This window comes from Oncorhynchus mykiss, chromosome 27, assembly GCF_057628025.1.
Source record: "Oncorhynchus mykiss isolate SJ-2025 chromosome 27, ASM5762802v1, whole genome shotgun sequence".
In the NCBI taxonomy this organism is placed as follows: Eukaryota; Metazoa; Chordata; class Actinopteri; order Salmoniformes; family Salmonidae; genus Oncorhynchus; species Oncorhynchus mykiss.
The window spans coordinates 19,441,846-19,458,381 of NC_143048.1; the positions used below are offsets into that span (position 1 = coordinate 19,441,846).

General features: G+C 40.6%; 1 protein-coding gene across 4 annotated transcripts; it reads right to left on the reverse strand.

Annotated features, from left to right (window-relative positions):
* Positions 1–6,202: 6,202 nt before the first annotated feature.
* LOC110507676 (T-box transcription factor TBX2b) lies at positions 6,203–16,533 on the reverse strand. 4 transcript variants are annotated; one of them, XM_021587821.3, is made up of 7 exons: positions 15,440–16,533; positions 14,076–14,343; positions 12,515–12,661; positions 10,928–11,004; positions 10,438–10,607; positions 8,822–9,429; positions 6,203–7,907 (listed from the first exon to the last, which is right to left on the reverse strand). In XM_021587821.3, exons 1-7 carry the CDS (start codon positions 15,796–15,798, stop codon positions 7,473–7,475), a joined length of 2,064 nt encoding a protein of 687 aa, XP_021443496.3. In that variant the 5' UTR covers positions 15,799–16,533; the 3' UTR covers positions 6,203–7,472. The 4 variants fall into 4 exon arrangements, with proteins under 4 accessions (XP_021443496.3, XP_021443494.3, XP_021443495.3 ...); XM_021587819.3 differs by having other exon boundaries at positions 10,438–10,625; XM_021587820.3 differs by having other exon boundaries at positions 14,067–14,343.
* Positions 16,534–16,536: the final 3 nt, after the last annotated feature.

Sequence of the window (16,536 nt, forward strand, 5' to 3'; positions counted from 1 at the left end):
GTGCCCCTGGCTATCTGTAAATGATGACTGAGTGTTGGAGTGTGCCCCTGACTGTCTGTAAATGATGTCTGAGTTTTGGAGTGTGCCCCTGACTATCTGTAAAGGATGTCTGAGTGTTGGAGTGTGCCCCTGGCTATCTGTAAATGATGACTGAGTGTTGCAGTGTGCCCCTGACTATCTGTAAATTTGCTTAATATAAGGAATTAGAAATGATTTATACTTTTACTTTTGATACTTAAGTATATTTTAACAATTACATTTATTTTTTTACTTAAGTATATTTAAAACCAAATACTTTTAGACTTTTACTCCAGCAGTATTTTCCTGGTTGATTTTCACTTCTACTTAAGTCATTTTCTATTAAAGTATATTTACTTGTAGTTAAGTATGACAATTGGGTACTTTTCCATCACTGAAAAAAAGGCTTTCAAAAGAGTTCTTCGGCTGTCCCCATAGGATAACTATTTTTGGTTCCAGGTATAACTTGTTTGGGTACCATGTAGAATCCTCTGGGGAAAGGATTCTACATGGAACCCAAAAGGGTTTTACCTGGAACGAAAAAGGGTTCTTCAAAGGGTTCTCAAATGGGGACAGCCGAAGAATCATTTTAGGTACTAGATAGCACCTTTTTTTCCAAGAGTCTATTAATGTGACCGTGCAGCCAATGTCCGCGATAGCTATGCCGGGAGCCACTTGTGGATTTGACAGTTCGAACGCGGTTCCACCTCTAACACATCAAAACACCAGCTATGCAGGTGTCGGCTAGCGTGAATATGATTGAATCAAGCCCTATGTCTGTATGTGCACTATCTCCCTGTCAGCCGTTGTGACTGTTTCTCTCTGTGCTTAACCCAGGGTTGTGTGAGAGGATTGTATGTTTTTAGAAGAGCTGGCTGGTTTAGTCTCAGGCCCTGGCTAGGCCCTGCACTCCGTTCATCATGACAAACTCTGTTAGTCTAAATTAATCTGCTATGTTAATCTCTGTGTCAGGACCAGGGGTGCTGCGTGCTAGGAGCAAATGATTTCTCCCGGGTCAGATCTGAAAATCCCTCACCGCTCTTCTGCAGTGTTTTATGTCTTCTTAAACATGTCCTCAAGGACCCCGGAGATCAAAAGACACTTTGGACGTCTACTCTGTATACTCTACAGGTCCTACAGGATGCATGGAGCATGTGTCTGCGAGTTGCCTCCAAATGGCACCCTATTTTCTATATAGTGCACTTCTTTTGACCATGGCCCATAATCACAATGTAGGGAATAGGGTGCCATTTGGGACACAATCTTGGGTTCAAGAGCTCATTTATAATATTGTTTGGTTTATCATTGATTTACTGGTTTTCGTATTGTAATATTTTAGTTTATACACATCCTTTTCCAGTAGTACTTTAAAGTACTACTTAAGTAGTTTTTGGGGTATCTGTACTTTAGTTTACAATTTATATTTTTTTACAACTTTTACAACTTTTACATTTACTCCACTCCATTCCTAAAGAAAATATGTACTTTTTACTCCCATACATTTTCCCTGACACCAAAAAGTACTTGTTACATTTTCAATGCTGAGGCAGGACAAAATTATGGTCCAATTCACGCACCAATCAATATAATGCGTTTATCATCCTTACTGCTTCTGATTTGTGTACTGCGTTTGTAAATTATGTCTGATTGTTGGAGTGTGCCCGTCTGTCTGTAAATACATTTAAATCATGAGGTCTGGTTTGCTTAATATAAGGAATTTTATGTATAGCATTTAGTTTTACTTTGTACTTTTACTCAAGTTAAAATATGTAGTACTTTTTCCACCACTGTACTTAAGTACATTTAAAACCATAATTTTACACTTTTACTCAAGTATTATTTTCCTGGGTGACTTTTACTTTTACTTGAGTATGATAATTTAGTACTTTTTCCACCACTGTCTTTTTCGAGGATAGTTGTAAATTAACAATGCAGCCTACATGTTAGTCTTTTCTCAGGGCCTCGTTAAGGCATCCTTCTCAATAAGTATGGCCATAGATAGTGTTGGGTGCATACATACACACACGCACACGCACGCACACGCGCACACACACATTATTAGGTCGACGTACTCTTCTTTTATTTCAAGGCTTTAACTCAGTACTGGAGAAGTTGAATACATTTGAACCATCACTAATGTGTTAGAATTCATAAATGTTGCTTCATATTTAGAACATGTTGCTAACTTATTTTTGCTTTCTTTTGTTGCCTTTTTTCCAGCTTTTGTGACATTTCACGAAATAATTGATCTCATACTGATATTTCCCCCAAAATCTTGTTGTTTTTCAAAAATAAGTAGTTGTGACATCTAGTGGTGAATGCTGGTACTTCAAAACTGTTTAGAGCAAGTCCACTAAGATTGGCAAGAACAAGCAAAAAGTCAAAGCCAGAGGCAGTTCCAGCCCACATTATGTGTACGCGCCCCATGCCTGAAATCCAAGTCGTGGCAAGTGTCTTTTCGGAACGCAGAGCAGGTGAGAGCTTCCAAGGAAATGTTTATTTAGAAGGTTACAGCAGCCTGTGCGCGCGCCACCCTCCTTGCCGGTCTATTCTGGGCTGATATATGCTTCCTTGCTGGTTATCTCCGCCAAGAGATCTGTCTCCACTCCTCCAGTGGTGTGTTGTCGGTGTTCTCACCCAGCTCACGTTCTGAGATAGCGAAGGCAAGGGGCGCGATATAGAATGCAGAATAGACTCCTCCTGCCCCCAAGATAATTGCCAGGAATCTCGATAATTTTGTTAAAATAAAGTTTTTAAATGTCCTTCTTCAAGTTAATCAATACATTTTCTGTTGTCTGTGTAACAGACCACTAATGTTGTATTATTGGACCTTTATTTAACTAGGTAGGTCAGTAAAGAACAAATTCATATTTACAATGATGCATACCCAGCCAAACCCTAACCTGGACGTGTATACTGCCCTATGCGACTCTCAATCACAGCCGGTTGTGATTCAGCCAGGAATCGAACCAGGGTCTGTAGTGACACCTCTAGCACTGGGATGCAGTGCCTTAGATCGCTGCGCCACTCTATGGCCTGCTGGTCATGCATGCATCTGCCCTCTTATTAGCTACTGTTGCCTTCGATCTTTGAGAGAATATATTTCCATTGTTATAGTGTTCACTTGACTGTCTTGTCAATATAATAGACCATCTTTGCTTCTAATCACCAGAGAATCACCAATGGCTATAAGTGAATAGGCTACTTGTCTTATTATAATTCAGATTCTAGATAGCTGAGTTGGGAGTGATCAGGCAATGAAGAAGAAGAAAATATACTACTTTAAAATGGAGATTGCCTCAGTGGCGTTGTCAATAATGGGACTGATACAACATGAGTCCTCTATCTATCTCTCTGGCCTGTTGTTCACGCATGCCTGCCCTCTTATTAGCTACTGTTGCCTTCCATCTTTGAGGACATGTATTTCCACTGTTATAGCGTTCACTTGACTGTCTTGTTAAATATAATAGACAATATTTTGCTTCTGCCATGTCCTAGGGAGAAACTTAGTTACAGTGTTTAATGGCATATGTGTATGTTGTTTGTATAAACATATTATTAATCTAACTCAAATAATAGTTTCATAAATAAGCAAAAGACTGAAAGTGTTACTTTGTGTTCGGTCTCCCCTAATTATCTGCTATTCAGTGGAACAGACAACAGATAATGGACGCTTTCCTTTGCCCAGCCGTTGCTGACATGCCAGATCAACAACGCCTGGATAGGTATTTTAAGTATCAGCTAACCACATCGTTTTGTTATAGCAATCTCACGCAACTTTTGGTTGATGCATGCAATGTCTGAGCAGGGGAACTCGACCAATGCATTTCCTCTTTGCTGTATTGATAAAGCTATTTTATAGGCTATCTAATTTGAGCTCAAATATCGGCTTTTTACGGGAAAATGTGCCCTTGCGATTGGCCAACAGTCAGGCAACAGTGCAACAGTGATCCAATCAGCGAAACACCTGCCTCCACGATCACTTTGCTGAGAGATGTTTGGAGATTCAGGTAAGTGTAAACATCCGAAAATCTACATAAGCACACAGAACACAAGTCAACTGTAATGGACAAATAGATTAGCATCATCATGTCATTGTCTGGCCCTGATTTTAGTGAAAGGAGTCGAGTCTGTAGCCTACTTAGTCATCATGAGTCATGCTGGGTTGGTTGGTTGGTTGAGATCAGGAAGAATTACATTTTCTCATGCCCATGGGAATGCATGTGAAAATGTGGTCAAAACGGAATATTCAATTGCTGTAGCTGAATAATCATATAAATAATTATAGTCTAATTATATAAGTTAAAGATGAGCAAGATAATTTGAGTTATCTCGGTTCAGGCTTGTCTCGTGCTCTTTTGAGTCATGCACACACTTTTAATTAACTCGTGCGCACATTTTATTTAATTTCGTTCCACCAGGCCAGGTAGAGATTCTATTAATGTCTGTTGTAGAAACAATAGAAAAATAGCGGCCTACACTGATCACTGAACAAAGTTGTGAATAGTCTTGGCCTTTTTACCCCGAACCGTCACCAATCAATCATTAGTCGCATCCATGAGTCCACTAAACGAGCCTATTGATCAGTCATTGACTGATTGCTTTAGACAAATAGTTTGTTATCCGAGAGTGCGAGGTCGAGTAGCTCACTCTGTTAATTGAAGATAACAGAGTGGGCAACAATGGCCCCATAATAGAATGAGAGTTTTGTGATTATGGCTGCAGAAAGAAAAGAAAAGAAACAAGAAGGGGTGCTCTAATTAGAAGAACCGTGGCTGGTGGGATCTCCCCCAACTCCCCTTGCCTTTATGCGCGGGTGTGGGGAGGCTGTTTGGCCGGCAGGCAGGCGACAGGCGCCGGTTGCTGGACAAAGGGCTGTCTGCTGCCAAAGTGGCTTGGCGTCCAAGCGCCAATCCTCCCAAACTTCCCAGCCTGTGCTGTGGCGCTTAAAACCCTTTCACGGTGATATGGGACAAGTTCACCCCGACCAAGGCATCTCTCTCACGATTAAAATAATAAAGTTTTCATCTGTACTAGCCCGTGTGAAGACAATATTTGTGTACTTTTTGGAAAGTTATGCCTTCGGTTTCTGTACTGCGACAACAAAATGCTTATAAGGCCTATGGCATGTTGAGCACTGCTGTTGAATTTAATTTGGGTCTAATTTCTTAAGGGAAAGTATATTTAATTTAACCCTCCTTATATGTCAATTATTTTTGATTTCAATAGACCTATAGACAACCGTAGGCTACTGTGTTTGTGTGTATCATACAAATAGTGATCCGTTTTTTTAATTCACTCAAACGGTTAACTGCGTCTATAGGCCAAGTGCCATTGAACGTGTAGAGGATATGTGCGGTTGAATTGGAGAGGAGGATACGGAACTTCCGTGTCTCGCCCTCCTATAAATACTCCTATATTACTATTCTATTCTATTAATAGTAAAATACAGACAATACTACAGGAAACACTGATAGAAACACTAACAGTAGCTCAGTTTAAAAATAAGTCCCTTGCATGTGTCATCACTCACGTGCCTCTATTCAACTGCAACGCAATGAAAATATGACAATTATGGACCTATAGTCTTAATTGTTATAAGAATAAATTGACTAATGACAGTTATACATGCTACATTGCTCTTATGAACAGAAACCTACAATACATTGATTTGCCTTTTTAAAAATTGTATAATATAACATAATATTTCGTGTGAATTTGTTAAACAATCATCACTGATAAAGAACTATAGAAATACTTGGCTGAAAAAATTACATTTTATCCTTAAATATACTGCCGACAGAGGGCGCCATACACTCAGTGAACTACTTAGGTCATGTTTCACAAAAGTGTGTGTGTGTGTGTGTGTGTGTGTGTGTGTGTGTGTGTGTGTGTGTGTGTGTGTGTGTGTGTGTGTGTGTGTGTGTGTGTGTGTGTGTGTGTGTGTGTGTGTGTGTGTTTTCAGGTCTTTGACCATTTTAAGTTCTATTTTGTAAGGCGGTATTATCATTCATTTAGAGGCATCATTCATCTGATGTTGGTAGATAATAATTCGGCTATAATACTAGTAATAGGTAGCCTATATACATTATGAATCATTAATTTAAATTATTATTATTAGTATTCAGAATTTCAAAAGTACTTTAACTGTATCCAGTAGATACAATATATGAGTGAACAAAACTTTTTAACACATTGTTTTTTTTATTGAAATTTTGAGATAATTCAACAAAAAAATGAACTTACCCGGACAACCAGCATAAACGAGATACGCTTTCAAATTAAATATATTTATATATAGATATGCATTGTGCCCCATTTAAAGATACATGCTATCATCCTCTCCTGTGTTGGAGTGAAATGACCTGAGGTTTTTCTACATCTCTGCCTCTCCTGCAGACAATAGTCAGGTAATGTGACAAATAGGCAGCTTCCTCTCTATCTATCTCTCCCTCTCTCTTTCTATCTCTCTCTCTCTTTTCTGATATTAGTTTTTGCAGACAGAGATTGCAGATAAACATGGCACATATGTTTGTTTCCTTCACGTGTCACAGGCAGATAATCAGCTATGCCTATGCATTACATTTAAAGACGTTCTGGTTCAAACCAACAAGCGCTAAATAGCTTTCATTTACAGAAGGCCTATACGTTGATGTAAAATAAAAAATAATAAAAAGCAATGAGTTAAACTCTAAATATTATATACACGCCAATGTACAGTTTTGAATAAATTAATACCAATTGCATATTCTTGGATTCCTTTATAGCTTATTTACATAATTAATTTTAATTACATAAATAGTTCAAACATTTTTTCTGGCAAAAATGATAGGCCTAAGCTTTCTTCTATCAATTATATTTAACGGAATGTTTATTTTATCCATCCCTTTTGAAATAGCCTATGTTTTGAAAACCTTTTGGATGTAGCTTGCTTTCCTGTCATTCCACAGGTTGCACGCCCATATTCATTCAGTACTTATGCTGTTGCAGTGCTCTCATCGTAAATCAAAAGCACGTCTATTGATTATAGTTCGATAAAGTTCTTTCTTTCTTCAGTCCCTAAAAACAATGCCACGACGTTTCCACTGTCCTTTTAACATCAATATGTTCTACATGACGAATGTTCTTAGTAGGTTTTCCTCCTTGTGGTATGGTATCCTCTTTGTGTACTCAAGTTTTAGCCAGCAGCCTAAAAATTCAGTGCCCACTTTTGGTTTTCATATTATTTCGATGCTTCAATTTCCTACAATATTGGAAGCGTACCCCACACAGTAACAGTAAGTGATGACGCTGGTTCTCTCTCCTTCATTCCCTGCTTCCTTGCTCAGTCCAGGTGCGAGATAAGGTAGGCCGGTATTGCCATTTCCTCGCGTAATGTGCTGTACAAAATGTTTAATAAAGTCCTCTGATTTTCAAGCCAAGTGGTGGTGGAATATATTATTCCATTAGTGAGATCACTTAGGGGAGTCTCTGGGGGGATACGTCTCTCTCTGGCTCTCCAGGCCGCTCACGAGTCTCTGGATGTTTTGGAGCTCATTGATAGAGTCCTTCATCGATTTGGGAGAGCTGGTCCTATGACTCGACCCCGCTTTGTTGTTGTGGATATCAGGCACTGGACTCGTCTCCCTGCTGCCCGATTTGGAAGATTCGGAGCCGGGGTTTAGTCCGCCTGGCAGGCCGGTGGTGAGTAGACTTGTGCTCTGGGCCATTGACACCGGGATCTGGTAAGGATTAAACCGGAGCCGAGGGCGGGAGCTGGTGAGGAAGGGATTCCTCGAGAGCGAGCTGGCTGTAGTGCTGGCGGGCATGGCGGAGGCCGCGGCTGCAGCAGCAGCCATGTAGTTGTATGGGTATGGGAACAGGCCTCCAAAGGTCGGCATGGGAATGCCCTGAAATCAGACAGGAGAAAATGGCAGTTAGCACTAGGACCGTGTTGGTGATAGTGATATATTCAGACCATGATGTAGCCTACTCAAATGTGTAGGCCTATTGGGGGAACCCGCTCAACGACCAAATTATGCACGGCCTGAATAGCTAGTTCACTTCAATAATTAAACCTACAAGGAAGTCATCTTCTCCGATGTTAATGAACCCCTTAGAATAATGAAGGCTATACGCATTGGATGCTAAAAAGGAGAACGCTTATTCCCAATCCAAAGGGGGGTAAATAAAAGCAAGGCCTTGCGTTTTTACACACATACATTTCCTGAGTGGTTGTTCATTTGAAACAAATATCAGACTGCTTTGAAACACAATTAACAAAACTGTTGTTCAAAATAATGGTAATAATAATATAGGCCTATACTTTTTTGTCGCTATTCTGCCAGCATGCGTCCTCACTATGGTAAGCGTGCAAGAGACCCAAGCTTCCCTAGGCCTAGTGGCAGTGACCTAATAACCCAAAAACATACTGCGACATTGAGTTCTGCCCAGAACAGGGCCTGCTGAATCTGGCCAGTTAAATGGTACAAAGCATCGCGTCTACAGTGGACTTTTGGCACTAAGTTTGAACATACTTGTAAGACTCGTGCCTTTACTTAGATTTGTGTGTATTAGGTAGTTGTTGTGGAATTGTTAGATTACTTGTTAGATATTGATGCACAGTCGGAACTAGGAGCACAATCATTTCGCTACACTCGCAATAACATCTGCTAACCATGTGTATGTGACCAATACGATTTGATTTGATTTGATTCGTCAAAGCCTATTCTAGGCCTAAAGTCAAACGAGCATAATGGCCTATAAGTGATCTCCGAGGTCAAACAAACAATTTGTTGCTGTGTAGAATTAAAGTCTCCCTTACCTGGGAGGCGAGCATGTGCTGCGACAGATGGAAGGGGAAAGGGTTCGGGGTGCCCCCCGTGCCCTGGGCGGAGAGGCTGCCGTTCTCCATACCACTTGCTCCAGATACCGACGCCAACAGATGTCCCATGCTCATGGCAGAAAACGCTCCTGGGCCCATAGCGAACTGTCCAGGGTGAAATAGCATTTGTCCGGCGTTCATGGGATTAAAAAACTGCTGGCTGTGCAAGCCAGACAGGGCCAGACTCTGCAGGTGGCTCGCGCTGAAGTGTGAGGGGCTGTCTGTTTGAACCATGAGCGGGGAGAAACTCTCCTTGCTTGCGCTTATCCCGCCACTGTCTGCGGTGTTCTTTTTTGACGAATCTGTAGTGTCTTTCCTGTGCCTGTTCTCCGTTTTGTCTCCTTTCTCAGGGTTCCTGAATATGGAGTCGCTCGGCTTCCTGGAGCCAGGATAGTCGTCTTTCTTGTCCAGGCTCGGTTTATCTTTCACCCGGTCCTCGCACCTCGGGCTGAAGGGAGAGGGCGGCTCCGGTCCAGGGCTGTTTGATGCGGTACAACGCTCATCCTGATGATCAAGTTCTTGCTCACTGTCAGTACAGGTTTTATCATCTGTTATAAAAAAAAATGTGTAGTCAGAATTAGCTGTATGTTGGTGGGCCTAAATGTAAAATAACACAAAATTCCATGCCATGCTCAGACTTAAATAAATACAAATATATAATTAATAATGGAATGTAAAATAGCAGTTGAAACGGCAGTGGTTACAACATTCACAAGCACACACACACGCACTGTGTAAGTGATTATTTGAAGTGTACAGTCATGATTTAGTGTTAACATGCCTTGTCTAACCGTTTCCTTCCTACATGTCAGCCCAAGAGGCTTACTCCGAGCATTAACATGTGGCTTTTGTGTTGTATTTTAACCCAAGAGTAAATAGACTTCAGTTATGACTCGAAAGTTGAGCAGTCAAAAGTTAGTTTTTCGATGGTCAAATAGCCTGATTAAGTCTATGCATTACAACAGGAAACAGTTATTTAATATTTCAATAATAAGTGAGTTGAACAAATAGCCTGTCACGAAAGAACATTGAAAATCTAAAGAACATGAGCTGTTGAAAACGATCAAAGTACATTTTGTCATTAGAAAATGTACTATTACTCTGTGTTTTCTTGGTAAATTGCATTTTGTGTTGCATATTTTTTTAAACTAGGCAAGTCAGTTAAGAACAATTTCTTATTTTCAATGACGGCCTAGGAACAGTGGGTTAACTGCCTTGTTCAGGGGCAGAATGACAGATTTTTTTTACCTTGTCAGCTCGGGGATTCGATCTAGCAACCTTTCGCCCTCTATGGGGCTACCTGCCGCCCTCTATGAATTTTAGTATGTAAATCTAATACTTTGACATAATAAATTAAATGAAGTTATCACAAACCGTACACTATTGGGTATAGGCCTAAAGCCTATTCTCTCAAATATGCTAAATTACTAGAGGATTTGGCCTATAGCCTACATAGTTCAGCCACCATAAGTCTAAATGCCATTGGCCACAATTGCATTATTATGTTTAAGCCTATCAAACGAACTGAGATTTAGGTTGAATATAATTTATTTTACCTCGGCTGATTCGACTGAACCTAAGGGGGCTGGATCCAGGTCCGATTGGGGAGTGCGCACTTTCTCGGCCAGTTGTTGGTTCGCTAGAGGAGGCATCAGAGTCGCCCCCGTCTCGGTCTGCTTTGCATTGGTCTTCATACATCCGCAGGGAGGGAAGGGTCAACTGTTTCCTAGAGTTGAACGGTTCCCTTTTAATAATAGTGGGTACATGTATTCAAGTAAGGCATCCATACACCATTAACATGACATGATGCCAGCATTAGGCCGACCTACATTCAATGATACGCCTGCATCAGAGTTGAGAATAGCATGCATTTTGTCATTTTTATTTTGTTAACTAATAAACAGATTAAGGAATAACGCTGGGGCATTGTTAAAACATGCATAACATAGGACCTATGCATATGATCGTATTATGATAATATAATTTCTATAGAACTAGGCTAGACTACACAGTGTGATGGGTGAATGGACATAACCTATGCTTTACCTTTTCTCTCTCCTTCCATTTCCAGTGTCTCTGAATCCTTTGGCAAAAGGGTTATTATCAATCTTCAGTTGTGTTATCTGTAGACAGGATATAGAGAAAATATATTAGGCAGTGCAGGGTGTACACAAGATAAACGAGAAAAACAATGACAAATAGGCCTAACCATAGACGTTACAATTAATTATTGTTATTATTAGTAGTACTAGTAGTAGTATTGGGCCCATAACTCGGCCTATGGGCATATAGGTCCAGTTAGGCCGAATAATGTCTTGGCCTATATATAGTGTCACGTGTTGTTCTCCACTTGATTCAGTCTGATATAGTTCTCCCACATACATCGTGTCCCGTTAAACACACCGAACAGAACACACTCAGATGAAAGAAAGCCCCGGTAGATGTTGCATTATTAATAGGGGTTTAATGACGAGGCGTTATTCTCACGAGCCCCATGAGAAACATGCAGTGTCTCTCCATCCATTCTTTTCGAAGAGAGTGAGAGGGGGAGAGCTGAGTGCGGGTTGCTTCATGCAAGGCATGTATGGAAAAAAATACTGCATGGGCTTTAAAGCCAACCCTGTCACTGGAACCGCTGTACACGCCGCTTGGCCTAAATGTTTCGATACGGAGTTTGTCCTGTTTGAGAGGCCGGTGTTTTCCCCCTCCTCACCGTGTATGGAACTCTTGAGGAATTCACGAATCGACCAATCAGGGAGTCACAGTTCCCCATCTGTCACGCTTTGATTGCGCAGGCAGCCTCTGAAACTGTGTAGTTCGCGGACAAACTGACGAGGCTAGTGCCTTCTGATCGATTGTGACTCTTTGCCATAAACTTTACGATAGCAACAAGACCACCTCTGACACGGACGCCAATTAGACTCATTGAGGGGAAGAGGAGAGGGGGGCGCAGGGAGCTAGACAATTTTAGACTGCAACTAAAATAAATACTCACCATCAATCTTAGGAATTACTGACACCCTGAATAACCATGGGGAAATCAATCTTTAACCAAATGGTGTCAGTGTCCAAAGAAGCGCCATCTAATTAGATTTGAATGGAATTGTAGCCAGCAGCATTTCGTCCATAGCCCATAGACGGAAAGACAACAGCAATAGCCAATCTTTACAAATACGTATTTTACTAGTCAAATATATGCCTGCAATTGCAGGCTAAACTGGTTAAGTAAGGTTAACCATAACATTTGACAATGATGACCAACATGCGGTTTGATTGAGCAGGTGCATTTAGTCCTACAGATTAAAAACCCCGCAGCAACTGTTTCACTGTAAAAAGTATGTCTTTAACGTTCGCAAACAAAGATCATTACACGCAACAAGGTTAAACAAACGAGTGAGGCCATCTAATTCCACAAATGAGCCAAGTTTTCACAGCATAAAAACAAACAAAACAAAATCCAAATTGAAATTCAGTTTAACCCTTTGCTGATACAAAATCGTGGCATTTGTGTGAACATAACTCTTATGGCGAGGTTATTTCATGGTCTCGAACATTAATGTAGCCTATGTTAAATTCCACTGTATTGTACAGTATTGTATAGTATTGTATGGGCTACTGTATTAAATTGCTTACCTTGTCGTTTTGATAAGCTGTGACAGCGATGAAGTCAGTCTCCGGGAACACGTATGTCCTGAACGTGCTATAGGGGAGCTTCAGGATGTCGTTGGCCCTCACGATATGAAACCTGGGCTGGTATTTGTGCATGGAATTAAGAATCGTCTGTGGAAATATGGGAAAAATGAATTATTATAATTTCATCGAGACCATCTGATGATAAGCCTATCTCGAAATAACTCGTAGGCCCAAAAGTGATTAACACTATAAAATGACATTAAAATATGCTATTATTATTTCTTATACTAATTATTACTGGGCCTAGTATCATTATTATTCATAACAGTGAGTAGGTCTTATTTAGAGTTGGGCCTAGTATCATTATTATTCATAACAGTGAGTAGGTCTTATTTAGAGTTGGGCCTAGTGTGTATTCTCAGAATGCAAGAGAACACACCTGTGGTCAACCCAGATCGAGATACAAAACAATATTAAAGATAAACAGTTAATGTAATGTTTGCATTGTCATATCTGCTGGCCAACCTACTGGGTATCTGATAACATTTATAACATGTATATTATATACATTCATTAACTATAACAATACGTAGGCCTATACACAGTGGCTGAATAATTAAAGGTAAACTTTGGATAGCTTACGGCCTACATCTATCAAAACACTGTCTGCAACATTTTGCAAAAACGTCTGGATGCGTCTGGCATGTAAATATTCAATTTGTTTACAGTCGGTTTGTTTGCACATAGGAGCATTGAACACACGCTGCAGCTTCTCTCAATATAGCCTACTTTGTGTGGCATCCATCATTTCCCTCTTCTCCGCGGATATTTTTTTTTACAGTAGGCTACAAAAAGCACTTCAGGGACCGAGGCACGGCCTTCGAGTTCGAGTACAGGCTACATCCATACACTGTTTTTATTCCACGCTGCTCAAGCAAGCTCAAGACAGTGAGGCTAGATCGGAGTAAAGCTATCAAACCGAAAGGACGCCACAGAGACTCGCCCTATCCAAACCGATTTCCACTCTGCCCGGTCTCCTTGACCTGATTTCTGAAGTTCATAATCCCCAATTCTCACGAACTCCTTCCTCTTCGTTTATATGAGGCTTTTTAAAAATAGCAAATCTAATAATTGAATCATGAATACAATCCTCTTCCACAATCGTGTACAACTCAGTACTACAAACAAGAGCATGATATTAGATTTATAGGTTACTTTTATGAAGCTTTAGACATTTTGGGAGATCATATTTGGAAAGAGGCCTGTCGACATTGAGTTGAACAATGTCCTGGCAACAGCCTGGCAATACTAATCCATCTATTGGGAAAAATACAGTGGCAATACGTTAGGCCTACTAAAAATCATGTTGCAAATAGAATGAGAATATTCAAGAACTATAGAAATATCTCGCTCAAAAAATCCAACAGTATCTGTCTATAAATACATTGTGTTACATCTAACCTAAAACATATTGTCTATAACATGTGTGTAATTTATTGTTATCCATCAGAAATACAATTGCGTGTTTAAATGTAAATAAAAGTCAACATACAGTACTTACAAATCCATGCTTGTCCGAGATATTGTTGGTCAGCTTCAGTTTATGAAAAGCAACCGGCTTGGCCATCCACTGCTCTCCCGTAGCCGGGCTATCCGGGTGAATGTACATTCTTTTGGGCATCTCCGGATCGGCCTTTCCCGCTACCATCCAGCGAGAATTGTGGAACTTGTAGCGGCAGTCGTCAGCAGCGACTATATCCATCAATAGAATATACTTGGCTTTTTTATCAAGCCCATTTATTCTGACTTTAAACGGAGGAAACATTCTCCTGGAAGACAGAAAAATATGCGTGGAATTAACTCCATGTAGGATTATTCATACAAATATGACATTTAATGTTGTCAGACAAGACCCATAAATCTGGCAATAACATTGTAATAACACGACTTGCTCGCTCTCTCTCTCTCCTCTCCTTCGTGTCCAGGAAAATGCAACACCAAGTCATCGATCGAGGCAAATTATAAAGTAATATTCATTGACAGAACTGTCATTCATAATAAAAGCATTCCATCGAATTATGTACATGCAACTTTGCAAATACCATGATAGTTGTAGGAAATAAAACGAATAAGGAGTAGGTCCTAATAGCCTACTTAAAAGTACTTTGTATTTATTTTCTATTGTTAATTATAATATTTAGTAATTCGTCGGCAATCAGCCGAGTGAAATATATTTATGATATGACACTATCAGGTTAAATCACAATCCTCTTTTTTCAAGTCTGACAGTCTGTTTACAAAATCCAGAAGCTCAACTGTCACGAGAGAATGCAGTTTGATCCATCCATATGCTATCCTCGTTTTACTGACTAAAGCCAGGGGACCTTTTTCCCTCTCCGGCAAGACTGCTAGCCTAAACTAAATTCTACATTTTCAAAATATGTCAAATATCCTTTACTGTCAAAGACGCTCCAAACTTGATTATAACTTCATTATAATCGTACCATCGAAACTAAATACAATGCTATCAAGTCAGGTCACAATGATAAAGAAAACTCTGTTTGTATTTTATCACTTTTAAGTTAAATTATGTATTTATTTCGATGATACATTAGGCTTATAAGTTAAAGAACATGCAATAGAATACAATGAAAAACACAATCACATCGAGCCAGTCTTGCCTAGCAGGGCCTGGACTATTGCCTATAATCCTAAATGTAGCTACTTCTTTGCTTTCGCCATAATCTTGCTGTAGCGTTACAGAATAAATCTGAACACAATGCACATCTTAACACAAAGCCTATACAGTATGGACAATGTTTGTCCCAAAAAGATGTACACGCTAAAATCGCCACTGATGGACAGAGAATAACCATGACGCTGTAGTCAGCTTCGCTGAAAATAATTGTCAGAGCGCACTCTCACCTTCCAGATTTGGTAATAACCATCTCTGTTCCTATTTTGTGAAACTGGTCCCATAGATCCTTGGCCTCCAGTGTGACTTTAGGGTCGTCCTCCACCTCTTCCTCGGGCTCCAGGCTCTTCAAGCTGCGGAGATGAGCCGCCTGATGGTGGTGGCTGAGAGCCGGGTGGAGCCCTGCCTCCGCGGCTCCGACGAGATGGTCCGACATGGGTTTAGTGAGAGCCCCGTGTTGCAGAGTGAGCGTCGGGAAGAAGGAGGGCTGCGCGGCCGCTAGGAAAGCTGACATGGAGAAGTCGGTCGGCCGGTGAGCGTGGAAAGGGTGATAAGCCATGGCAGTCCCTGTGAAAACTGGATCTCTCATCGGTGCATCCAAAATATCGAAGTGAAATGATGATATACAGTGATATTCTCCCCCCTGGGCAAAAATAGTAGGTCCGTTTCCAGAATAATTTATTTCAGTCTTATTTCTGTAAGAATTATTCAGAAGTAATTTCGAATACGGTGCCAGATAGCTAGCCTATGAATAGACGCGTTATAGATGGTTATTATCTGGAAAAAAATGAATTGATAGGAACTAGCTTATACTACACGTAATCTCCCGTTGCTGGTACCTCCACGAAGTACAGTAACAATATCAGTCAAAGATAAAGAAGCAGCGACGCTTTGAGAACAGAATCTTGGTTTCCTTCTTTCTCCCCACCAATCGCTTTGATAAAAATAAGATGTGTCTCTCGGAAGGCTAGAGCAATCATTCCACACGGACACGGAGTTGAAATTATCTTGCCCTGTTCGCTGTAGAACTGTGACTATCTCACATGTCCTTCCTGCCTCGATCCCAACACTAATGAACCAAGCCCCTTTGATTGCTGATTTTACGCTTTCTGGACCAATTGTGGGCCTCTATAGGCGTGGTTTTGACAGCTCCAGCCAGGCTCTAAGAGAGGGGGGTGGACAACAAGGTGTCGGAAGCATTAGCAGTAAGAAAACATGTCAACGGAATAAAATATTAACCAATGACAGGAAAGCTCGGGAAATCCCACCCCTATCTCCAAGACAAACACCGGGTCAGCCCTCAATTCTTGGCCGGTGGAGGCATCAC

Bases quoted from the DNA above. Each gene is read 5' to 3' on its own strand.
- LOC110507676 (XM_021587818.3), bottom strand. From the start codon at position 15,798: ATGAGAGATCCAGTTTTCACAGGGACTGCCATGGCTTATCACCCTTTC. The intron at 10,626-10,927 runs GTAAAGCATAGG...TATTATTAAAAG, and splicing joins AATGGAAGGAGAGAGAAAAG to GGAACCGTTCAACTCTAGGA. The intron at 9,430-10,437 runs GTAAAATAAATT...TTTTTATAACAG, and splicing joins GTTCAGTCGAATCAGCCGAG to ATGATAAAACCTGTACTGAC.